We start from the raw sequence: 27,854 nt of genomic DNA, 5'->3' as shown, positions 1-27,854 counted from the left end.
AAAGTATCAATACTGCAATATAGAAATACTCAAAATGTACTCAAAGTACCAAAAGTAAAAGTATACTCTTTGTGCAGAATGTCCTATTTCAAAATAGTTAACTATTTCATGTCAAGGACCCCCAAATTGACACTAATTAGCCAGCGGACCCCCATTTGAAAAGGTATGGTAAGATAAGATTTTTACGTCTCTAGCAGTGATTCTCAACTAGTTTAATTCCAAGGACCCCCTGGTTTGACATGCATTAGTCTACGGATCTCATGCATGACATGCATTAGTCTCTTATCTCTGGGACCCCCAATTTATATTGTAAAATCAATGTTAATTTAACTCTGAGAGTGTACAAATGGTTCAATTTGTACACTCTGAGTTACAGACCCATAAGGGTCCATTTGGTTACAAACTATCATTTAGCTGGGGACCCCCTGGAACTCCCTCAAGGACCACTGGGGGTCCCTGGACCCCACTTTGGGAACCACTGTACTAAGTTACTTTTCCTCCACTGCCAGCAGTACAGCATTGCATTGAGGATGCATTGAGAATACCCATCGCACCGTGCCAGCTGTGCTCTCACACGCTGACGGCATGTGGAGATGAGGAGGTGGAGGCGTATACACCACCTGTGCACTGTACTGTACTGTACGTATGTCATCAATGTGAGACTGGCATACGAAATGAAGAACATCGTGTTCCCTGACGGCAGAGCTACAACGAGCGTGTGTGTGCGTATATGCGCAAACGCACGCTGAAAAGCCTGGTGTAGCTCGGCCATATCTCGCATAGACACAGCTTCACCAGACTGAGCTCACTCTTTGTGGCCACTAATGGAGGACCTTTCGTTATCGTATCGTTTGCCTTTCATTTTGGGAGCAACGGAAATCTCCTACTGTCTGAGCCGTGGGATTTTGTGTTGTATAATTCTACCTTTAAATGTTTTAATTCATGTTTTGTTCTTGGGTTGGGGGGGATGTTGGACCCCATTTTTTATACAATTGTGTCAATAAAATAACTAACTAACTAAAACTAGGCTATTTTTGACAGTCGCCACGTAGTATAACTCAGGCATTAAGTCTACACCAGGTGTCTGCAACCTTTTTTCAAATGAAGTGCCATGTTTTTATTTTCTAGAAGATAGTCGATGTGCCATGTCAACATAATGAATAATAATGAATTGCATTTTTATAGCGCTTTTCCAAGTGCTCAAAGCGCTTTACAATGGTTCATTCATTCATTCATACATTTGGAGGTGAAGCGGCGAACAGTCGACGCCAGCGTCCTCACTTCCCACACCAATGGTGGCAAGCTCACACCGACCAACTCATTGGAGGCAATGTAGGGTTCAGTGTCTTGCCCAAGGACACTTCAACATGTGGACAGGAGAAGCCGGGATTCGAACCGCCGACCCAGGGATCATTGGACGACCTGCTCTACCTCCTGAGCCACAGCCGCCAAACATAAATTGTAATCACACCACATAAAAAATTCCAACATATTTTGATTGATCATTAGACTCTATTAGCAATCAGAGTCAGAGTTCAGAGTTTTAATGAACTAGAATTATGTGCAGGATATTTACTTACTAATGTGAAGGACTATAAAATGAAATTGTTTATTTTAAACGAAAACTCCTCTCACACTTATGCCCCCCCCTTTGTGCCATTGTTGGCACTGGTGCCAACATTGAGCAAGTGCCAAATTGATATTTAGCTCACGGCAGAATCATGTAATGCTGCAGAATCACTGGTTGTGTGCGTGCGTGCGTGCGTGCGTGCGTGCGTGCGTGCGTGCGTGCGTGCGTGCGTGCGTGCGTGCGTGCGTGCGTGCGTGCGTGCACCAACCTGAGGTAGTTCTTGTCTTTACACTGTTTCTTCCCAGAAGGAAACGGTCGCCCGTCTGGTCCGTGATCCAACTTCCTTTTCATCTGATTCAGAGAGAGAGATGCAGGAGGGGGTTAGTTGCGATCGTAGATTACCATGAAAACCTGCTAAATCTGTCAGTCACGCTAAAACCTGTCAGTCTGTCCATCCGTCTGTCCGTCACGCCTCATGACACGCTCCATATATGGCTGTCAATCCATCATGCCCCGTGACACGTTCCATATATGGCCGTCTGCACATGAAGATCACGCCACTGACCTCATCAAACCCTGGATAGCCATACATGGAGAAGACTGGACCTAGATCTGCATATATGGAGCCGGCCAGCAACTCTACATCTGACCTCAAACCCTTAGATCTCCATATATGGAGCTGACCCGTTCTGACATTCCATATGTTGATCCTTCCCCACCCATCCTTCCTCTTCAATGTCTCCCTTTTGACTGATACCTGTCCATTCAAACTCTAGACGCCCCAAAGTTATTAGTGCAGCCGCACCCAGCAGCCAGCTAACTGGGCCCTAACTGGGCTGGCCTTACTAATTAGCACACATTTTACACCCTACAAGACCCTAAAATGTCATATATATATTTATTTTTAGGTCAATATATGGGCATTCCCAGACCTGTTATTTTAGCGCAACCTCACCCTTTATGGCGTCTTACTGGTAATAATACTATGCTGTATGTTATAGGCCTGTCACAATTATTACAGAATCGCCTAATAGCAATTATTTGACATAATCGCAATTGCTTTTGCATAATCGTCAATCATTTCCATGTCGAAATATGTCCATACATTTTTCAAAAATCACACCCGTGTGAACTGAGTGGTGTAAGGTTTTATATAGCATGATCAGCTGTGGTCTGACGTAATGTCTGACGTAATGAAATAAGGTAAGGTATTATGTAGCCTGATCAGCTCTGATCTGACGTAATGAAATCACACCCGGATGTGATTTCACAACTGGCTTTTTCTGTGCAGAGAAAATGACCATGGTTGCTACGGTCATCCAGTTCACCCGGGTGTGATTTAATTACGTCAGAAATTATTTTGAACATAGCAACCATGCTCATTTTTTTCTGCACACAAAAGCCAGTTGTAGGAGTGGTTTACACCACTCAAAAATAGTACAAATAGCACATCAACGATTTCCCCTATTTAAAAAAAAATCGCACCCGTGTGAACTGAGTGGTGTAAGGTCTTATATAGACTGATCAGCTGTGGTCTGACGTAATGTCTGACGTAATTAAATCACACCCGTGTGAACTGGGTGACCATAGCAACCATGCTCATTTTTTGGTACGAACAGACAGACAGACACGTAAACTAACAAAGCCAGTTGTAGGAGTGGTTTACACCACTAAAAAAATATATACATTTGTTAATGATTCAATGTGTCAGTGATTTCTTTATATATTTAACCCTAGACCACTAAAAATTATATTTTTGTAATTTAATGTTGCTGATGTCTGAGGTGTGTGGGTCTTTCAGTACCTTCATGATGCTCAGTGACATCATAGAAGGAAGGTTTGTTTCCCTGCCCACATCCCCTGTTTCTTTCTACAGGCAGGTGTTCGGGTGAATTTCACTAGTGTTTAGTGATGGAGAAAAGTCCTATACACCCACAATGGGATTCCCGCCCCCCTGCCCTCCATGATATCTATATATATATTTTTTTAATAAAAAAAACAGTGATATAGTGACTTTACAATATCATCCCCTCCCCTAACCGCTAACCCCTCCCCCTTTATCGTAATTTCTGAAAGCCAAACATTGGAGGGGCTAGCGCCTCCAATGTTGGGTCTTTTCACACTCTAGTGTGAAACGTGTCTGCTAGGTGCCTGCATCCCCCTAGAACCAGTTTTCACGTCACGATATATAAACACCACACACACATAATGTCCCGTCACTGAGTCCCGACCTCATTCTTGAGACAGCAGACACACGATGGCACCGGAGAAAGAAAAAAGTTTGTCCAGAGCAAACTTATTTTCGACGCGAGGACGCCTAAACCTGTAGGCGTACAAGGATACCACCACACCGCTAAGCTTACACCACCACCACCCACACTGGGGGGAGAACCAGAGGTCCCTCGTTTTGCTGCTTTTGCACGCTTCTGTCGCCGGTCTCCACAGAAAATCGGGGATCTATCATAGCTTTGATCAAGGAGCCACCAACTCAACCAATCAATTGGAATTACGTGCATAACAGCAGATGGTTTCACCAATATCCATGGCTTGAATACAGCCATGGATATACAGCGTTTTGACACTGACGTGATTATCAGTGCTTGTGGTTCCAGAAAGTACAAAATAAAAGTGTATGTCGTTGTCATGGCTAATCATTTACCAATCATCTAATTAGTGTACCCTATATATAAGCTAATATAGGGTGGGGGGGGCTGCCTGGTCTGCCTACCTCATAAAGAGTTCCTGGCTCCGCCCCTGCTTGGCCACATACATGAGGTCACGGGTGGAACACACAAAGCCAGACATTGGGGATCGATAGATCGATAGATGTGTTAAACTGAGCTATGCTATGCTACAATGTTAATATGGTTCATATTAACGTTCTAGCAATATTAAAGGGACACTTCACGTCTTTTGCAACAAAAAAAATATGTTAATGACGTTTAGAAGATCTAGAAGACTTTCCTGGGGGTCTTTGTGTGTGTAATATGTGGTTTTAGATATTTTAGATTTTAGCAGTGAGCCCAGTGTCTCTGATGTCATGGACCCTTGTTTATGGATCCTGCCGCAAAAGAACAAGGCGTGCGGCCTTTGCGCTTAGAGGCAGGCCCACGGCCGTCTTGAGTGACAGGCTGTCAGCCAGGCAGGCAGGCAGGCACCGCTGTTAAGAATAAAAGCGCGATGCGTTTTTTAACAGAATATAGATGTTACTTCGTATTTTAGCGTGAGGCGATACACAAGCGGTCCGTTTTTAACATAACAGTAGAGTTGTTCAGGCATTAACGCACATGGAATTGATGGAATGGATTTCTTGATTTCCTCGTATGAGAAGCATTGGTTCCATGAAAAGAATGAAGTATACCTTAATTAGAACGATTATTTTATTCTATCTATCCATCCATCTATACCAGTGGTTTTCAACCAGTGGTCCTTGGCTTTCAGGTGGTCCCCAGCTAAATGGAGAGTTGGTAACCAAATGGACCCTTATATGGGCCACCAAATTGGTTCAAATTGCAGTCCCACAATGAAAAACACATTAAAAACAATTTAGTATTCAGACTTTTCACTGTAGTAATGTCATAGTATAGTCTAATTAATCACAATACATTAATTGAGATAATATAAAATTAAATATATTAAAAAAACATCCTTTATATGTCACTTCCTATTGGAAGGTGGCTGTCCCAACCTCTAACCCCTACATTTCAATTCAAGAAAAAAGTACTTCAAATAAACAATCCTGTGGGTAAATTCAACACCAGCAGTAAACATGAATCCCTTGTCTGTACTGTACACTACAGTGAACCAATTGGGTAATGAGGATAACATGAAGATCTCACAGCTGTCCCATTTACTTCTCCTTTTTTCCCCCTTTCTGTCGCTCTTTCCCTTTATCCTCTCTCTCTCTCCACACCCTTTCATTTCCCTGCCTCACCTCGTATACCATTCTCTCTCTTTTAGGACCTTGTTCGTCTCAGTATGCATACATTCTCTTGTTATTCTCACAAAAATACCTACATTCTCTCTCTCTCTCTCATCCTCATTCTATACATTCTCTGTCTCTTTCCTTCTCATTCTTCTGTTCTATACATCCTCTCTCAGTGGAATGTGGTAAATGAGGGGAATGTGGAGCCGAGTGTGTTGAACCAAAAATAGAGACTGCAACACGTGCTGCGTTCAGCACGCGCACACACACACACACACACACACACACACACACACACACACACACACACACACACACACACACACACACACACACACACACACACACACACACACACACACACACACACACACACACACACACACACACACACACACACACACACACACACACACACACACACACACACACACACACACAAAGTGATGTTCATTGCACACACGCAGCCTCCCTTACACTGTCACTCTTAAATCGATATGTACTCTGTGTGTGTGTGTGTCATTCATATAATCACATTAATTTGTAATTTAATCACCTACAGCAGACACTGCAGTACATGGATGGTCTGTTTTCTGACTGCAGCAGTACCCACCCACTAAACGATGTAGTGCATCCATCTCTCCATCCATCCATCTACCCACCCACCCAAATACCCATCCATCTACCTACCCAGTACCTACACAGGACATTCATTTAGTGCAGTGTTAATTCTGACGTTCTGATGTTTAGTCTTTTAAATAATTTAGTTTTAGTCCTATTTTAGTCATCTGAAATTGTTTGTCTTAGTCTATAGTCGACTAAATATCAAAATATTAGACTTAGTCAACAAAATGAACACCGATTTAGAAGTTGTACTTATCTATCATAAGTTGTACGTTCGCTGGGTTGTATCTAGTAGATAATTAATCAGCACATCATATTTACAGATTTTTGCACCAAGTACCTGGCTGTTAAATATCCTACCGATACCTAAGTAACCCAGGGAAGATGCAAATCCAAATTCTATATTAATACTTCATTCATAATAACAATAAGGTTATTTAAAATGTTCTTTTTTTACAAACTTACAAGCTCAGTACACGTGTTATAAACCTTGTTAGTATAAGAGCTCGTCTTTAATGATCTCGTTTTGTTTCATTCCATTTTGTACATTGCTAGCAGTCTGGCAGAGCATGTCACACCTACATTCCACTGCACATACTTGCATGAGCATGTTACAAAATATTGACTCTTAAATCTGTCTACCATACAGTACAAAACATCTATTTATCCATCTAATGAATCCATCCATCTATAATTCTGTCCATGTCTTTCTGTCGTTTCAGTCACTCAACTTTTGGAGCAACTGGTCAAGGACCACCACATGTATATGTACATTTAGCCTGGAAATCAACCGAATCTGCTACAGGAAAAATACAAAATAAATCCCTGGGGAGATTGGTCTGGCACTGCTCAGTTTTAATTACATTTCGCTCACCCCAGAGTTGTGGGTGACCAATCACACTAATATCAGACTATATGATATTAGTCTGGACATGCCAGGCTAGTGTATATTTACGTGGACCCCCGTCTGGAAAGATTTGGAACCAGCGACCTACATAGGATTTTTGTTAAAATATTTCTTAAATATCTACTTGCAGATTGGCTGTTTTCAAATAGCTGATGTCTACAGGATCATACAGGAAATGATTTTGATTCTACATGAACTAACTTTGCTGGGGACCCCCTGAAGACTCCTGGGGGTCCCCGGGCCCCACTTTGAGAACCACAGTGCTCTACAATGAGTAGCCTTATAGCCTACATACATTGCAGATTAAAAAAATCTGATTATTATGCAGATTATGATTGAACCAGTAATGAGGCCATATCTGCATTCATCTGATAAACTGCACTGCCCATGTCATGTCAATGCATCTATACAGCTCATTTGCATATGCATGCAAATGAAGAATACATCGAGTAGGCTATTTTTTACCAAGGCTAGGTGAGTAGAGAGAGAGAGAGAGAGAGAGAGAGAGAGAGAGAGAGAGAGAGAGAGAGAGAGAGAGAGATAGAAAGAGAAGCAGAGAATTAAGGAAGGAGAGAGAGGAGAGATAGAGAGAGAAGGAAGAGAGAGGGGGGTCCACGGGGAGAGAATATGGGGTTAACGAAACTAATCGATTTAGTGTTTAAAAACCTGTTTTAATGAAACAATTAATTTAATTATGTTCCAAAATACCAAAAATATCTGATCTATAAGCTCACAACACGTCACAGTTGTTGGACAAAATATAAAATATGGCTCAAGTGGTTCATCTATCAGACTAATCGATCAGAGATGAGAGAGAGAGAGAGAGAGAGAGAGTCACATTCTGTCCTCTCTCTCGCCGGTTCCGCAGTGGTTCAACTGACAAGCATGCGCGTTCACACACACTGTCATTTCTTCCCACACTCGGAAAACGCCTTGTCATCTGAACACACACACACACACACACACACACACACACACACACCCACACACACAGACTCACTTTATAGAAGATGAGCTTCAAAGTGCCGTAGAAACCCATGGTTGGTTCCGATAGATGGAGTAGAGAAAACAAAATCCCACAAGAAACGTCCGTTAGAAATGTATGTAATAAAACACCTGGTTTATTTATCCATTTAAAGATGCATCTTTTCTAGTGTCCCATCGTATTCACAAGATGATAAAATCCACAGAAACAGCGCCCCGTCATCCGTTGCTACAGTACGCCAATCTGTGTGTCATTCTATGGAATGAAAGAGTGGAGAATCCGCGCTGCCTTCCTCATAAATACAGTCCAAATGCAAGCTCTCTCTCGCTCTCTCTCTCTCCCCCCCTCTCTGATAGAATGAGAATCCTCGCTTGTCCTCTTCGACAAGTGCAGTGCAAATGAACCCTCCTCTCTCTCACACACTCTTCCCTCCCTCTCTCTCTCTCTCTCTCTGAGGAACACGCTAGGACATGTCTCTCTTCCTTGTGCAGTGTGCACGCGTGAGTGGTGTGCGTGCGTGCATGTGTGTGTGTGGGGCAGGCTTGGCTGGTAGTTTTAGTTCTCCATAGAATAGAATGGAATGAGAGAGGGAGGAATGTGGAGAGAGAGAGAAAGAGGGGTGGAGCCGGGCTGGTACACACAGGAGTGGTGATGCGTTTGTACTAGGGTTCAATAATGGTCTACTTTGTACAATCAGTGGGAAAGTGTGTGTGTGTGTGTGTGTGTGTGTGTGTGTGTGTGTACATAGGGTTTACTGCCAAAAGGTTTGAAAACACGACAAATGTAATCATGTCTAATTATCTCATTCAACAAATGATCCCAAGGACTTCATTCACAAATCCCTGTTTATCACATCAAGGTAAAGCACAAACACACACAAACTCGCAAAACCAGTAGGGGGGGTTGAAGGGGTCAAAGTTTTCTCACAGCTGACTGACCTGTAGGTCGACACACACACACACACACACACACACACACACACACTGTGTGTGCATTGACCGGGTTAACGGTGCCAGAGATTAGCTGGTAACAGACGGACAGACGTACACACACACACACACACACACACACACACACACACACACACACAAAACAAAACAACATGATACATTGTCAAGACAACTCCACTCATCGCCAATAGTATGACTTCCTGTCTCCTAAGACTCCAGTTGGGTCACACTCTATCACTCTATGGTTTTGAGGTTAATAGGTTTTTGTGAGGTTAAGATCAGGGTTAGGTGGTTGATCTGGAAAAACGCACTCAGAGAGGCAGTGTTCCACCCCCAATATTCAATATAAAACCGCGGCTCATGTGGGACTATTGGTAAATCGGACTAACGTACAGTATTCCCCAATATAGAAATACTCTGTTAGGCCTGGGCTGTGGCTCAGCGGTCCAGGCACCTAGGCTGGTAATCCAGTCTGGCAGTGTGCCGCGGGCTCGACTCCCGATCCCGGCGGCCTTTACTGCATGTCAACCCCCCATCTCTCTCCCCATTCCCTGTCAGCCCACTTTCAATCTATCCCTCTACAAAAAAAAAAGATAAAAAAAAACGAAAGCAAAAAAAAAAAAAAAAAATACCCTGTTAAAAGTAAGTCCCGAATTCAACATTTACTTGAGTAAAAGTACAAAAGTATTGGCTGTGAAATGTACTTAAAGTACCAAAAGTAAAAGTACTAATTAAGCAGAATGTCCCATTTAAAGTTTTCAAATGTATAATAATGTTTTGAAAATAGCCGATCTACAAGCTCACAATGAGTCGCATCGTGATGCATTGTGAGCTTGTAGATCGACTATTTTCCAAATGGCCGCCCTGAGACTGGGAGATGGGGGTTCAATCCACCTGCAGAGTAAGACTATAATGGTACCCTATAGAGGGTATGCGCATGCATGAAGTGAATGGGAAATAGAGTGGCAAATCGAGTGGCAAAGTGAGTGGAAAAGTGAGTTTAACGTTGCTTAACATCGTCTAATGCAATCAGATATGACTTTTCTGTTTGGATGTATGGGCTGTCAAGGCCAGAAAGTAGTGTTTTGCCACTCAGTAGGCGTTCCCGCATAACTTCCCGGGTATGATGATGATGTCACGTGCATACCCTCTATGCCTGCTTGCTTGGCACTCAGCATCAAGGGTTGGATTGGGGCTAAAGTCGCGGGGAAAAAAACTAGTCAAGGGGATGCACTTGCACATCAAGCTGCCTCAAGCTACGGAAACAGGGGATAAGCTCCAGCCCTTTGTACCACATGGCTTGGGAACTGTTGGTTCCCAAGGCCGACTACTGACTAGTTTTAGTTTTTGTGGTGGCTGGCCATAGCTGAATGGGTAAAGAGGACAACTGGGAAACAGAAGGTCCTGGCTGGTTCGCCCCCTGACCTGGGTCTCTGTGTCAAAGTTTCCCTGTACTGAGCCAAGACATTTAACCCCCAACTGCTCCCTGGACGCTGTATTAATGGCACTTACCCACTGCTCCTAATAGTTAGGAGGGGTTAAATGCAGAGGAAAAAAATGTCATGTATGTGCAAGTGTACCGTGACAAAAAATAAATACCCCAAAGGAGAGGGGACCATCTTATTACATACAATCCCTTTAAGAATATATTCTTATAGTGACCACAGGAATGTGTAAAAAACAGATGGCTCCGAACATCATGATAACAGGCTCAATAATGCTATGGTACAGACAGGTGTTTAAACACTGTTTATAGCGTTGGTAAACTTCCATGGTATGTTGATTGAAGTGGAGCTTACTGTTCAGTGTAATGCCAAGATACCCGATTCCAACACCTCTACCTTCTCTGCTACGAACGATGATGGGGGTATGGACCATCATTTACTGCCAAGGACTACTTTGATGACTTTTGGGTTTTTTGAGGGGCGCCATGACCCTCCTATGCCCAGCTTTCCGGGTTTGTGTGAACACAAACATTGGCTGGTCACCCCATAGCGATGATTTGATTGGCTGAGTGTAACGCCTGGGATTCAAACTCAGGTCTCTTAACCACTAGACCAGGGGTGGGCAACTTTGACGATGGCCAATATATTTCCACACTCACTCCAGAGGGGCCACAGTGCATATTACTGTCGTAGCAAAAATAGCTGATCTACAAGCTCAAAACACGTCACAATGCGACGCGTTTTGAGCTTGTATTTTTTGCTATATTTGAATTGAAAACCTGAATCATTTTTGCTATTTTTGAATTGGAATCCTGAAAAGTAACCTTTTGATTGAATTTCAAATGCATTTAGTTATAGTTATGTTAACTTTATGAACTGTTAACATAACTACATTGGACACAAAAAGACAACAACATTAAGTACTAGTCATTTCATACTAGTCATGAAGTAATTAAAGCGGGTTGGGAATTGTAACAGCTGAAATCAATACTATATCAGTATTCTGATATTAACATGCGGGCCGCATTAAGTGAAGGTGGGGGCCGCATGTGGCCCCCGGGCCGCCAGTTGCACACCCCTGCACTAGACCAAAAGGGACATCCCTATGGACCGGGGGAGATATTAGACTTTTGAGGCCATCAGGCAGAGGCTCTGAGCCACTGCTACACTCACCCCCCTTTTGACCTCCTCCCACGGGGAAACCTAATCGAAATAAATCTGGAATTAAATGAGTTAATGAGAAGTTATTTATCTTTATCAAATCAATCCCTTTCTTTCCACCTCAGACTTAACCAAAATTATTAATGCGTTTATTCATTCCTGCCTTCATTACTGCAAAACCTCCCCACCCAAAAAAAGTTTGGTTTAAAAACCAAAGGAGACCAGGCCTTTGCGATTCGAGCTCTGACACTTTAGAATGCCCTGCCTGAGGAGATCAGGCTTGCAGAGTACGTAAAACTCGTTTGAAATCGTTTTCTGAAAACTACAAAAGGTGCTTTTAACCCCCCCAACCCTCTCAGTTTTATCTAGTTTCATCTGTTATTGTTTTTTTTTTTTAATTAATTTTTTTGTGGCTTTCGCCTTTATTTTATATTTTTTATGGAGGGACAGACTGACAGGAAATGGGGGGAGAGATGGGGAGATGACATGCAGTAAAGGCCGTCGGGATCGGGAGTCGAACCCGCGGCACACTGCCAGACTGGGTTACCAGCCAAGGTGCCTGGAACGCTGAGCCATGGCCCAGGCTGTTATTGTTATTGATACATTATGTTTATTGGTTTATTTCCTGTGTTGTGAATCTTACTGTTAAGCACTTTGTGGAATTGCTCTTGAAAGGCGCTATAAATATAAAGCTTATTATTATTATTATTACTATTATTAGTATGTATTGAGATGAGATGAGATTGTGATGTTGTATTAATCCATTTAGACCAGGAACCCTTTTTTGTTAACATTTCCTTTCAAGCCGGGAATCCCTTTTGGGGTAGTTCTGAGGTAGTTGCTGTTGTTTTTTTGTTTTGTATTTTTATGAAAATCAGAATATTTTCAGAAAACGTAGGTCATGATTTAGAAGTCATCTTTAGAATAGAGGGTATGCGCGTGACATCATCATCAAACCAGGAAGTTATGCAGGAACGCCTACCGAGTGGCAAAAAACGACTTTCTGGCCTTGACAGCCCAGACATCCACACAGAAAAGTCCTATCTGATTGCATTAAACAACACTAAACAATGTTAAACTCACTTTGCATGTTGCTTTGCCACTCGATTTGCCACTCGATGTGCCATTCACTTTAAGCATGCACATACCCTCTATTGGCCTCAGATCTAAATGGGTTACCACTAGCAGCAACAAAGCCAGAGATTTCCAATGGAAGTCAGCGACATAAAGCTACAAACTGACGCCTGACACTTGTTGCTGCATCCAGTGAGACGGTGCAGCATCAATCATTCATGTGTTTTTTTTACTTCACATTTTCCCCTTCCCTCTCCACGGAATTAGTGCTTGTAATGGAGGGAAAACAATTATTGCAGTTAGACAGTTCCCAGTTCTTTGTTCCATACACAGACACACACTTGATGTCTGCGATGGTGATGAGCAACACATGCTCATCACCAACACCTAATCAGCGACAGAGCAGCAAGTAGTGTGAGTGTGTCAACAGGTGAGTTTCATGCCTGGAAGGGGGTGGAACTTGGGCTGATGTTTGACAGGCGATGATGCGATTGCGAACACACGGATGCATGCACATTGCACGCACGCACGCACGCGCACGCACGCACGCACACACGCACACACACACATGGACACTGGACACTTTGAAATACTAAAATATCTAAAAACACAAATTACCCACATAAAAACCTCAGGAAAGTGTTTCTTCTCTCCCAAACATCATTACAAATTTCCACTTGCAATATCCTCACGGCCCACTAGTGGTCCCCACGCCACAGATTGGCCCTAACCTTGGCCCTACCTAGGTCCGCACTCCCATTCTCTCACTCACACTCCTCCCCCCCTCCCCCCCCCCCCACCCCCCCTCTCTCCATCTTTTCTATAAGTCTCTCTTTCTGCACTGTTACCATAGCAACCTGGTTATGTGTCACTCTCTCTCATTGGCTCCTGCTGATCCACTGACCTACAGAACTGTGTGTGTGTTCAATGTAATTGTCTCCACCAGGCCGAAGGCATGAGGAGAGAGTATGTGTTGCACTCCGTCCGTGTGCCTGTGTGTCCGTCCGTCTGTATACAGCTAATCTCTGGCACCGTTAACCCGGTCGATGCTAAATTTTCCACACACACTCCCTGGATGCCAACGATGAACCTCTGCCCCAAATATTCCAGAACGGCCTGTTATAGCGCCACCAGGAGGCCAACTTTTGGAAAACACATTTTTGGATATTACTCCTCCAGATTCTGTCCAAAAATACCGCAGTATCTCTAGAGTCATGTGTTCAAGATGGATCTGATTTTTTTCTTTACATACTCCTCCATAATAATAATCCACGAGCATCACGGTTATTGAATGTGAGCTCTCAACCCTATTTTCTGACATCGTTCCTAGATTGTAATTGCAGATGTCACTTTAGTTGCTGTTCCCACTGAAACACAGAACCAGTTGAGCAGTCTCTGTGACTGAAGCTCTTGCCATCCCTACTTAAAAAATGAACTCTTTCATAGTCTCATAGATCTTTTTCTCTTCTTGTCATCTTGAGCCAAAATCAAGGTCAACCGGGCCTGTTTGTCATTTATATACATGCCACAGAGCACGATAGGATGTTGTAACTGAATCATTTATTCAGGCGCTTCCTTTAATTTGTCACCCATGTGTCTGTCTGGCCGTCTGTGCGTCTGTCTGTCTTTGTGTCTGTCTATTTATAAACACCTGTTTCTAATTGTCTAGTGAAGTCACATGTGTGTAAACAAGCTTTTACTGAGTAAGGCGACACTTGAGGAATGTCATAAAGCTGTCTACTCTCTTTCGCTCTGTTTCTCACACTCCTTTTCTCACGCTCTCCCTCCCCCTTTCTCCGTTTCTCTCTCGCCCCCAACTCTCTCTTTGACAGTCTGTCTTAGGTAGTGGTGGAAAGTACATTTACTTAAGTACTGTACAAGTACTTAAGTTCAGTACAATTTTGAGGTATTTCCAATTCCCAGTACTTTTACTTCTACTCCACTACATCTCGGAGGCAAATATCGGTTTTACTCCACTGCATTTATTTTATTTGTTACTAGTTACTTTGTAGATTTTGATTATTATTACAAAACACTTAATCACTTTAGCCCTATATACACATTTCGGCCATTAGAAAATAGCCAATCTACAAGCTCGATCACAATCCGTCGCATTGACATTCACATTGTGTGAGCTTGTAGATCTGCTATTTTCAAAACATTTCAGATATGCTCCATGACTGAAAAAAACATTTTTAATTTCATCTCATCTTTAAATGCCAATCTGCAAATCCGAAGTTACCACACCAAGTTAAAATGTGCATACATACAGCACTTTAATCCAAAGCGCTTTTACAATGTGCCACACACACACACTCACTCACACACACACACTGTATCTTGCTAAAGGATACTTCCACACACAAGCAGCGTGATCAAAGGAATGTGTGAAGGATGGATTGTTATGGATGCTTATCTCATCTTTTATGCTCTTACATCTTATCTCTCCCTCTGTCTGATTATGTCCATCTCTCATTGTCTCCACCAGGCCGAAGGGCATGGGGAGAGAGTATGTTTTGCACTCCGTCCATGTGTGTCCGTGGGTGTGTGTGTGTGTGTCCGTCCGTCCGTTACCAGCTAATCTCCGGCACCGTTGGCCCGATCCATGCCAAATTTTGCACACACACACACTCCCTAGATGCCAATGATAACGGTTATAGCGCCACCAGGAGGCCAACTTTTGTAAAACACATTTATTGCTATTACTCCTCCAGATGTTGACCAAAAATCCCGCAAATAGCACCACCAGGAGGCCACACCTTGACCTGCCCTGGTGGCGACCTGTGCCCCGAGGGGCACTTTATCTAGTTTTCGCTCTATCACTCCTGCTAAATGATAGTTTGGAACCAAATGGACCCTCATGGGTCTGTAACTCTGAGTGTACAAATGGAACCAAATTAACATTGATTTTACAATATAAATTGGGGGTCCATATCCTAATGCAGGTCAAACTGGGGGTACTTGAAATTAACCGGGTTGAGAATCACTGCTAGAGCCGTAAAAATCTTCTCTTATGCATGGGAGTCCCTGCTGTATCTTTTCAAATGGGGGTTCGCGGATTAACAAATGTCAATTTGGTGGTCCTTGACATGAAAAAGTTTTGGAACCCATGTCAAAGACCATATTCACACAAGGCTGTGTTGGCATTTTGCATTGAAAAAGCAGGGTGGCATTTCATTAACTTAAAGCATTAGCTGTAGGCGGTTTTGCTTTTTTCAGGAAGAGAATTATGGTGTTTACATAATAAAAGACCCCGCTGCTACGGGAGGCGGTGAGGGACATTAGACTGACCCCGCTGCTACGGGCGGCGGTGAGGGACATTAGACTGACCCCGCTGCTACGGGCGGCGGTGAGGGACATTAGACTGAATCGTGTGAGGCAGTCAAGTGGGTTAATGGCAAGATGGCCACCGTGTGAATATGGTGCATTATTTGGGACATGTTGAACTTGTTGTAGATCGGTTTTCGCCAATGACACTGTAATATGACATGTCAAAATAATTTACAAGAAAGTTGAAATATGAGATTGGAGATTTCTGCCCGACAGCCAGATCAATCGATCGTTAGGGTTAAACATCTTCATTGAATCAATGATCTTTGTGAGTCGTCTTCCATACTCACTCTGCAGTTCTATTGCTTAAATATGACTTCTAGTAGGTCAGCAAACATACACTGCACATACACACTACGCCCCAGTCTTTGAAGTGTAATATGTGTGTGTATGAGAGAGAGATAGAGAATGTGTGCTCGCTCAACAGGACAGCTCCTGTTTTTAATGTAGGCCAGCAGTTAGCTGGAAGGTTAGCTGCAACACACACACACACACACACACACACACACACACACACACACACACACACACACACACACACACACACACACACACACACACACACACACACACACACACACACACACACACACACACACACACACACACACACACACACACACACACACACACACACACACACACACACACACACACACACACACACACACACACACACACACACACACACGGTTAACTGGGTGGTGATACAGTCTCATCAAAGACTGACTGAATACTTCACATACCAAAGAGGGGGGGGATAGAGGGAGAGAGAGAGAAATGGATGGAGGGGGATAGAGACATGGAGTGATGGAGAGAGATAAATTGGTAACAGATAGGAATAAGTGGAGTGGAGATGGACGGAGAGATAAAAGAGAAGAGGAGATGGAGGAGGAGGAAGGAGCGAGAGAGAGAGAAGCAGAGCCTTAAGGGACATGGAGAGAGAGAGAGAGAAGGAAATGAGAACAGGTTACCATGGTGATGGGAGGGGGGGTACGAGGTCTGCTTAACACCTGTGACTGTCCAGAGAGAGAATTTGAATTTAAAACACATTCCATTAACCCAGTGGTTTTCAACCAGTGGTCCTTGAGGGGGTTCCAGGTGGTCCCCAGCTAAATGGAGTTTAGCTAGTAAAAAGAGTTTAGCTTTAACTCTTGAGAGTGTAAAATGAAACCATACGGGTCCATTTGGTTGGTTCTAATTGTTTTTTATAATTGACAAAATCTGTTAAGTCTGATTAACCACATATGCCTCAGTTTATACTTTGTCATACAACATCGCTACCCAAAAATTGCTAAATAGCCGCTCTACAAGCTTACAATTGTGCAACACACGTGTTTTGTGAGCTTGTAGATCGGCTATTTTAGCTTTTTTCCAAATATCCGTCAACATACTCACTAATATGAGAGTGAGGGAGAGAGAGAGAGAGAGAGAGAGAGAGAGAGAGAGAGAGAGAGAGAGAGAGAGGGAGAGAGAGGGAGAGAGAGAGGGGGGAGGGAGAGGGGGGGGGGAGGGAGAGAGATGTATAGAGAGAAAGTGATGGAGAGAGAAAAACAGGACAAGTAGAAAATGAATGGGTGGAGAGAGGGGGATGGGATGAGAGACATACTGTAGATGGAGTGATAGAGAATGTTAGAGGATTAGGTCTATTAGGATTAGAGAGAGCGACACACAGAAAGAGAGAGAGTGAGAGAGAGACATTATGATAGACTGAGAGATGTAAAATGAAGATGACCCTACTGGATAGAGATGACAAGATGGATGGGCAGATGAAGAGACTGATAAGTGATAAGGAGATTGATGGATGAATAAGACTTAATACTCTCATCCTAGATAAACGACTAGAATACAGAGAGAGAGAGAGAGAGAGAGTGAGAGTGAGAGAGAGAGATGAAAGGATGAAGAGCTTGGTATGAAGATCAAAGGATGAGATGAAATCAGAGATAATGACACAGATGTCTGGTGATTAGTGACACTACATTCAAGGTTTGTGACATCACGTCCTGTTCAGATTAACCTTCAAAGGTCCCATATGGTCAGAACATTTGGTTGTTTTCATCCGTTTTATGGTGAGGGGGGTTGTTGTGATATTACATGTAGTAGTACTCCCTTTCTGTACTGATGTGGGATATGTGGGCAAATCTAACAGACGCTAATCCGCACTTCATTTATTATTTTGTGCAATCATTTTTTATTCTTTTTCTCCCAGGTCTGTATATATACGCACCTCGCCACTAGGGGTCATGATTCGCGAGGTCCGTATATATAATTGTGTAGAACTGTAGACTTCTTGCAAATTAAGTAATGCAGACGTTTAACAATAATTTAACTCTTTAGAGGGTAAAATTAAGCTAAATGGACCCATAAGGGTCTACTTGGTTTCATTTTACGCTCTCAAGAGTTAAAGATCTATAAGCCAAGGGTCCATTTGGTTACCAACTTTCCATCATTTAGCTGGAGACCACCTGGAATCCCCTCAAGGACCACTCGTTGTCCCTGGACCACTAGTTGAAACCACTGTAAAGGTGTTAATAAACTGATAATTATAATTGCTGCTGTTGTATGAGTTCTTGAACTTCTGGACAAGGAAGATGAATTGGTGCCGGGTGGACCATCGTTAATCCGATTCATGTGTAGGCCAGTCTATTATTCTATTATTCAAGGCTTTCAAACAGTAAAGTTTGAAAGCCTAGAAATGTTGAAACTTGGTGTTGAATATCTGCAGCAGGTTTTGAAAGGTTCAAACGTGGCTTAGAACGTGTACTCGCATTACAGTGGTCATGTGGAATTCAAAAACAAAATGTTATTTTAAGGCGTGGTCGCAGTCCAAGCCGCCTAGCACTGGGTGTGTCATATGTCTCTTACTCTCTTCACAATTAAACCACCAACATGCCACTAGGATCTCATGATCGATTGATCCATTTAATTTAATTTGAACATTAATGTATCGCTGTGATGTGCATTATCATGTTCAAATTCAAAGTTCACATTTCACAAGGAGCGACACACACCAGTCCTTTTAGTTTTGCAAAGGAAAAGACACCAAGATCACAAAGACTCGCCGCACACTCTCGTAGGAATCAGGACTAGAGTACGATAATTAAAAGCAACCCAACGTTTCAGACAGCGATGCCTCCTGACTCTATTATGGTCAAATTTAATTCAAATCAAACAATTTCCTTTTGAGGTCAAATTTGCTCAAGCTTCATTCTTGGAATAACTAACATCCTGTGTGTGTGTGTGTGTGTGTGTGTGTGTGTGTGTGTGTGTGTGTGTGTGTGTGTGTGTGTGTGTGTGCACGCGCGTGTCTCAATGAGTTGGTGAGATTATATGCGATGGACCAAAATGTCCGGAATGCTGCTGCGCACAAGAATGTGATCACGCACACACAGAGAAATATGTGTGTTCTGATCACCTCTAATGTACAAAGACAGAAAGAAACACACACACACACACACTCCTGTCAGCTTCTAACATCCACAACAGTCATCTGACCACAGCATGACCATAACACTACAGTACGCTGTGTGTGTGTGGGAGAGAGACATATTAGTATCTACTCAATGCGATAGTTGGATCTCTCACACACACACACACACACACACAAGTTTGAAACCTTGAAGTCAGTATTGAAGTCAGTATTAAACAGAATTAAGACAAATTCAATGGAATGTGTGTGTGTGTGTGTGTGTAATCCTCCAGTTCAGTAATATAGAAAATGTTCAAGGATTACTGAACCAGATTAATGTTCCAGTTTCTACACACACAGACATACACTCTAGTGGTGATAGTCTGAGTTTGTGAACTGCAGCGATTCTATGGAATAAAAGTGAATGAAAATGTGTGTGCGTATGTGTGTGTGTGTGTGTGCACAAAAATGCACAACTCTTATGGTTTTGTAAGATAGTTTAAGAGAGAGTGTTTAAGAGAGAGAGAGGGTGTTTAAGAGCGAGAGAGAGAGTGTGTGTGTGTGTGTGTGTGTGTGTGTGTGTGTGTGTGTGTGTGAGGATATGATATGATAAGATCGATGATAGCGAAATATTACAGTGTGTTGTTCACATATTATCGGTTCCCATGGGAGCAGCTTCCATATCCTTTCATTCCCACTACAGGAGTTCCACACAATGAATGGAATGTAACACACACACACACACACACACACACACACACATTCCTAGCACACACCACTCATGCAATGCGTGCGCGTTTGTGAAGACAGCTGTAGCAAAAAGTTACTCTCGCCGAGTCACCACTACACACACGTACACGTGCGTGTGTGTGTGTCTTTTGCCAACCCCACCTCGGGTATGGGCACTGATGACGCGGAGGAGAGAAGACGCCCCCCAGCACCCAGTTTCCCCAGGGGGAATTGAACCCAGGACCTTCTAGCTGTGAGGAGAGGAGAAAGCACTACCGACTGTGCTACCGTGCCCTCGCCCCAAGTCTTGGTTAACTTGTTTTCTTCAGGGATTCCAGAAGGCTCTTGATTCCTTCGCTGGCCGGCTCCCTCTTCCTAGTCTTGCGACCTTTGATCCCTTTTGGTTCCTGGGAGGGAAGAAGAAGGCTGGCCAGTCCCCACGGCGTGGCCTTGGCGGCACCACCTGCCGCTTGCGGCGCCTTGTTCTCTGCCTGCTGGAGCAGCCAGGAGCTCTCCTGGCACAGAGTCACGAAACGGCCGAGCTGCTTGACGTCGACGTTCTTGCTGATGTTCAGCGACGGCTCAAACGGGTTCTGGATGTGCAGGGGGGCACCCTCTGGCTTGTTCTGCTCCTTACCCTTTCTGATGTTAATGGACATTCGGTCGAATGCAAAGGTGCCGTAGAACTCAAAGAAGTCATACAGCAGTTGCTCTGATGTTTCTGTGTTGCCCTGGTGGCGGATCTTGGTGAAGTCGCTGACAAACGTGCAGTCGTTCCCCTCGATCACACTCCTGTCCGTGGGACCTGCTACGTCTCGGAGGTCGTCCAGGGTGGGGATTATGGGTGTGCTCCTTCGCTGTAGGAAGAACAGTAGCATGACTGTGAGGGAGAAGTTGGTGATCCAGGCACCCGGGATGCTGCTGGTGATGCCATGAACCCTGGCCCAGCAGCGGACAGCGAACGCCAGGCTGCGCACCCGCTGGTCGAGCTCTCCATACAGGTACAGCAACTCTGTGCACTTCATCGCCACCCTATTGTTGGCTGTAAGGTCACACTGAAAATCCGAGGGCTGGTGGGCAAAGCGGATCAGAGGACAGCGGGCGTTCAGGATCTTCATCACACCAACACAGCCGGCTCCAAAATGGTTCACACAGTCCCCAATGACAGACAGGATGTTCTGGGTGACAGCCCGCTCTGAGTTGTCCTGCTTCATCTGGTACTCTAGGGAAAAGCCTGCTTTAGGCAACGCCATGTTCCTTCCACCAATGACGTTCAGATCTAGAAACATGTCCAGGTCACAGCCCAGTTTCCCAAGGCCATTCACAGAAGAGCCGAACGGCCTGACGGTGCATTCTGGGAAATATGCAGCAGCGATGTCTTTGAGCAGGGAGCAGACCAGGAAGCGCAGGCGTATATTCTCCTCCGTCAACTGGTAGGCTTCTCTCAGCGTGGTGATCTGCTGGCCTATACTCTCCTCTCCAGACAGTTTCTGTACGAGCAGGTTGACAGGGATGGTGGTCTGTGGTTGGAACTGTAAGCCTGCCTTGCTGTTTGGTGGCTCCACAGGGCCTAAACTCCTCAGGGACAGCAGCCTGGATTTGAAAGGCACCATGGACTCATGGTCGACACTGGGGATAGCAGTCCCTTCGTGTAACGAGGCAATGCTTCCCTTGTCGGCGTACTCCACTACCGCATATATTCCATAGTTTTCATAAAAGAAGCATTTGTTGATATCCCCATGTCTCGATAGGTACGCGAGGACCTTTTTTTCGTTCAAGTTGTTTGGACAGCCGATGAGCACGGACCTCTCAGCCTGTTCCAGTCTCTCTGCTTGGACAGCCTCAAATGACCTGTATTCAGCCCTTTGTTCTGTTAGTGTTACATCTTTCGTCAAATGCTCCCGTCGTGCCGCGACAACGTTCGTTCCTAGCCGTCTCTGAATCCTCGCATTGAGCTTTTTAAAACACTTTTCCAAGCCACTCCTTCCTCCCATATGCAACCTGCACAGACTGATGGAGGATGACATGATTGCTCTCAACCTGAGGTAAGGGCACATGCGTTGCTCTCAACCTGAGGTAAGGGCACATGCGTTACTCTCAACCTGAGGTCAGGGCACATGCGTTGCTCTCAACCTGAGGTCAGGGTGCATGAGTTGCGGGAGTGAACATAACTCAAAAGAAAAATGTCAAAACGTTATAATAATCTATGAACTAGAAAGGCGCAATTCTGGAAAATTGCAAGTGGATGCTGCTGGATGCTTGTCACGATGATGCCAGTCGTCTAATAACCATATATGGAGTTGTGCATTAGCATGATCTCAGCACTAGAGGTCTCTGTCATGTCCATATATGAAGTTAGATCAGCCTGGTCCAAATATGGAGATTGATTGTTGTGACGTCAGACTTTTTTTCCTTCTTCTCCTTCTTTTCTTTCTTTAATTACTTGCTCAAGCAGAGCGTGCAAGTACTGCAATCGTCTGGGTATGTAATGTATGTATACTTATTGGCCGGTGTAATCCACCGGCCAATAAGGCGATCGGCTGGGTATGTATGTAACTGTCTCTCTGGGAATTTGGGATTCCCTTCTCGCATACCGGTGGTATATATATATATTTAGCGGACCGGTACCAGTGGTTGGGAACCTCTGGCTTAAATCCTCTAGTGCTGGTCTCCTAGTGATTATAAACACAAAAACAAAATATCGAGAAGGTGCCTTTAGTTATTACTAGAGTGGTGCACGTTGGGCACTGGCTAGTCTCGCGTTACTAGACTGTTGCCTCCGCAATTTCCAAATGCTTCATCATACAGTCTGGTCCAACGGAAGAGCTATCATGTGTAAGCGATAAAGCGGAAGTTGAGCCTCCTCGCCACTTCCGTTTCGTCTTTACAGTCACGCACATTTATCCTAATATAAATAGAAAAAATCTAAGCATATACAGCTTGCTGCTTAGCAGAAAAGGAAATAAAACAATAAGCTCTAAAGATATTTTAAAATATATTTTCGTGAACTGAAATGGCAGCTTCCTTACTCAGCTCATGGGGGCTATAGTCCCAGACTCTATATAGCATTCGGAGATTGTGGAATAGTTGTCTGGCTACGCGAGACTAGGCACTGGCCTACTTGAAACGATGCCCCACCCAGTTATTATGTCTTGTCACTTTTATGCCCATATATGGAGTTCCTTATCAGGCATGCCCATATGTTGTAGTAGACCGGTGCCCTGTGTCCCTTTTATGCCCATTATGTAGATTTCTCTAACTGTCTGTGTCCCTTTATTCCTATTTATGGAGTGTCAGGCATACCCAAATATGAAGTGTTTTGATGTCAGAACAGGCCAGCTCCATATATGGAGATATGGGGGTGATTAGGTCCAGAGTCCGGGCAGAGGCTTTTGTGCTGGTTCTGGACAACCGGCTATCCGATGGACTCGACACCGGGCACTAATGTGTGGAATGTGTGTGTCGAATTTGAAGGATGTGGGGCGAAAGGTTTTCAAGTTACGTGGATTACAGACGTACACACGTACGTACGCCGTACACACAGAGACTTTCTATTTTTTGAGTGGTGTAAACCACTCCTACAACTGGCTTTGTTAGTGCAGCAAAAATGAGCATGGTTGCTATGTTCACCCTGTTCACCCGGGTGTGATTTCATTACGTCAGACATGATTTCATTACGTCAGACAGGCTATATTACACCACTCAGTTCACACGGGTGTGATTTTTTAGATAGATAGCCCCTGTGCTGTGGAACAGCTTGCCGAGGGATCTACGGTTCTCTGAATCTGTGGACATTTTTAAACTAAATATTTTTAGCATTGCTTTCACTTAGATCGTTGCATGTCTTTTCCTGTTTTAGTTGCTCCTATTTTAAATTCTACTATAACTATTTGATGCTTTATTATTGTATTTGCATTTTGATTCTTGTTTTCCTCCTTTGTTCCTGTGAAGCATTTTGAATTACACTGTCTGAGTGTAACTGTGTGTGTGTGTGTGTGTGTGTGGTGTTGATAGTTTGGGTTTATGTTTGATAGTTGGTTAGGTTTCACAGTTTATTGCATTTTCTAAATCTTGTTAAACACATTACCTCTCTCTCAATTAATTTCTCTCCGTCTCTCTCAATTAATTTCTCTCTGTCAAACAGCAAGTGTTAAGTTTGTTTACTGAAACAACAACATGGAGACCTCACTAGTCGGTGTAGTCACTACCACACACACCACACAGTTTTTCAGCAGTGTGTGCGTGTGTGGTTGTCTGGTGCTATTGTGAACCATCCGGCCAATCATAAACAACACCAACAAAGCAACATTCCCGTGTCTGTGTTCTCTCTCTGCTTTCATTTACCTACATACATACCTACCTACCTACCTACCACCATTTACTAATACCAATTACTAATTACTACTATTGCCAAGCAATTACCATCAAGTTACCAATCAATTATCAACCAATCATCAGTCTAATACTAGTCTTGGGTATAGCCAGAGTACTATTCCACAATCTGTAAATGCTATATAGAGTCTGGAACTACAGCTCCCAAAATCCAAGTAAGGAAGCTGCCATTTCCGTTCACAAAAATGTTATTTCTATTTCTGCTAAGCAGGGAGAAGGCCTCACTTCCGCTTTATTGCTTACTCATGATAGAGCTTCCATTGCTCCAGACTGTATGACGGAACTTAAGCATTTGAAAATGACAACAGCCGCAACAGTCTGGCCACACGAGACTAGTCTAATACTAATGAGTGACCACCAAACAAGCACACAGCAGCTGGCAGTCGTTCATTCCCAGTGGTAGCTGGGCTTCACTGCGTGACATGGAGTGACAAGACAGACATCTGGTGGGTAACATCTGTGACTTAATTTAGTGACAAATACAAGTTGGGAAAAGTTCAACAAAGCAAATGAGCAGCGACAGGTCAAGCGACAGCTGTGAAACACACAATATGACAGGGTTCCCAAATTTTCATTTGTTTAACCAAAAGATACATTTGGCGTCTCCCCGGGACCCAGACTCAAAAAGACTGTATGAATTAACCACTTAAGCTCCATTTCAAAAATAGTGAAAATACTGTAGCTGTCCATGACCCAAAAATGGTCCCGAGCCATTGTTTGGAAAAGACACTACCATAGGAGAGAGTTAACCAATGCTTAGCGAGACAATAAAAGACAAGGAACAACGAGAGATGACAGAAAGAAAATGAGTGTGAGAGAAATAGAATCTAGTGGATAAAAGATGAAAAGGGCAAAGAAATGGAAGAAGAGTGTGAGAAACTTTTTCTTACTTTACTCTGAAGTTGTGGTGAAGACTTCGTCGTTGACATATCCTCTTCCTCCCTCCTCTCCATCCTTCCCTCCGCTCCTTCTCTCGCATCCTCGATGCCTGCCTCCTCTCCTTCTCTCCTATCCTTGTCTCCTCTTCTCCCATCCTTGATCCCTCCCTCGTCCCCTCTTCTATCCTCGATCCCTCCATCCTCTCCTCCTCTCCTATCCTCGATCCCTCCCTCCTCTCCTCTTCTCCCATCCTCGATCCCTCCCTCCTCTCCTCCTCTCCTATCCTCTATCCTTCCCTCCTCTCCTCCTCCCCTCTCTTCCGTTGTCCCTCCCGCCACCTCTCCCCACTCCCCTCCCGCCGTACCATCCGTCGCCTCCTCCTCCCCCGTGTGGGCGGGGCCAAAGGGCTCCGACGGACAGGACTCCTCCTCCTCAAGCGTTACTATGGCGACGCTCACCTCCTCTCCGTCCGAGGAGAGCAGGGGGAAGGGGGAGGAGGTGAGGAAAGGAGGGGAGGACGAGGACGACGAGGACGAGAAGAAAGGACGGGTGGAAGAAAGACAGGAGGAGAGCAGAGAGGGGGAGGGGCCACCAGACCGACCAATGAGACGGCTCTTGGCGTTCTCTTTCATCACTCCTTCTTCGCTCGTCCTCTCCTCCATGTCCCTCTCTTCCTCGTCTTCTCTCTCCTCCTCTGATCTCCATCTCCTCTTCCTCTCAAGTCTCCCAATGTCTGTCTCTTCTTCGGCCGCTCTCTGTCTCTCCTCTCCTCCCCGTCTCCTCTCCATCGAGATGTTCTGTCCGTCTGTCTCTCTGTCCATCTCTCTGTCCATGTGGAGTGTCTTCACAGTGTGATGATGGGTGAATCGGAAGACATTCTGAGAAAAAGACAGAACAACAACAATAACTAGGATGCAACACACACACACACACACACACACACACACACACACACACACACACACACACACACACACACACACACACACACACACACACACACACACACACACACACACACACACACACACACACACACACACACACACACACACACACACACACACACACACACTTTATATAATAATCATAATATTAATACATGATCACATACTGTACAGTCTTTATACTTATTTATGGTCTTGTATTTAAACATTAATACAAAGCTCGCTACACTTCCTGAATTAAATTGTGTGTGTGTGTCCTTCAGCCAAAGTGATATACAACAGTATCATGTGCATTACATTGACCGATCCACACAGTCACACACAGATGGCACGGCAGAGGAAACCACTTGTTACCTGCTCATGTGGAGCAGTTATGGGGTTCAATGTCTTGTTCATGGACACTTCAACACGAATGGATCAAAATCGACCAACCGGGAACCTTTCGACTCCATGAGGCTCAGATTTAAATGCACAGCATCACAAGCACACTTGACTTCTCAGATAGCACACTGTGCTGCCCCACAGAGGCGGACCAAAGGAATTACAGTCTGTGCCTTCAAGTTCAGAGGTCATATTGCATATTTCACTTGTTCTCGACCTTTTTAGGCCGTGACCCCACGAAAAAAATCATATTTAAACTTCTGACCCCCAACAATAATCATATTTGAACTGGGAAGCACCCACCCTGACAAGCACTTGGAATCTAGGGAGTTGGTTTCACAGATAAATATTGTGAAAATACAAATATTAGATCTACAAGTTCACAATGCCTATTTATTATTTGACAATTTGTTTGACCAGTTTTTATAGGATAGTTAGTTGATTACTTTTGATGCAGTATTTGGTCTTTACTCTCTCTTTCTTAAGGTATTAAAAAGGTCTTACATGTCCTTAAATTGAACACTTCACTGTCATCTGATCTGGGGACTGCCTGATGACAAAATAAAATCACGAGGGGACCCCCCTAGGGATGTCTACTGACAGGTTGAGAACCGGCACCTTCAATTTCAGAGGTCATGAGTAGGTTGCATATTTGACATCAACAGTAGGCTAATACTACCATGAATGTTAGTGAGAGCAGTAGAGACGAATAACAGTCTAAGTCCACACTATTAAATTATCCATAATGTATAAATGATGGATACGGGGTCAGGACAGCTAGGCCTTTTAGGGGACGGGTCAGAATAAATTATGCACTGTTATTCGTCTCAACTGCTCTAAAAATGACAAATGATGTGCTTCCGTTAACAACAGTATTCTCACCGCTTGTGTTACATATAGCGCCGAGTGTGTGAACCAATGTGTGTTAACTTACATCAAACAATCAGAGGTGGGGATGGGGGGTTCCTGCCACTTTAATGTGAATACAGGAAAGGAGATGGAGGGAGGGGGATTTTTATTAATTAACATTGCTTTCAAGTTATTTTTGGCTGCAAAGTTGCAACTTGAATCCTGCATACTGTTAATAAAGTATTCAAAGTAGTTAATAGGCATCTTCATGTAGCCTATTAGTTAAGTCTACAAAAA

The 27,854-nt window shown here is 43.9% G+C and overlaps 2 protein-coding genes across 2 annotated transcripts in view; both read right to left on the bottom strand.

Annotated features, from left to right (window-relative positions):
* The window catches only part of LOC306913975 (F-box/WD repeat-containing protein 7-like), a 48,206-nt gene that overhangs the window by 19,577 nt on the left and 775 nt on the right, over positions 1-27,854 (bottom strand). The window contains exons 2-3 of the mRNA XM_079490824.1: positions 25,392-26,258; positions 1,839-1,921 (exon numbers count right to left, since the gene is read on the bottom strand). Coding sequence (XP_079346950.1) covers positions 1,839-1,921; positions 25,392-26,213 — 905 coding nt within the window. The 5' untranslated portion in view covers positions 26,214-26,258. The remainder of the gene's footprint in view (positions 1-1,838; positions 1,922-25,391; positions 26,259-27,854) is intronic.
* LOC306913748 (poly(A) RNA polymerase, mitochondrial-like) lies at positions 20,421-22,136 on the bottom strand (the record flags this gene model as incomplete). The annotated part of the gene is made up of 1 exon (XM_079490561.1): positions 20,421-22,136. The coding sequence occupies one exon, from the start codon at positions 22,134-22,136 to the stop codon at positions 20,421-20,423; it is 1,716 nt and encodes a 571-aa protein (XP_079346687.1).

The sequence above is a fragment of the Electrona antarctica genome, assembly GCF_951216825.1.
Source record: "Electrona antarctica genome assembly, chromosome: 21".
NCBI lineage: Eukaryota > Metazoa > Chordata > Actinopteri > Myctophiformes > Myctophidae > Electrona > Electrona antarctica.
This window is presented reverse-complemented; position numbering and strand designations above follow the sequence as displayed.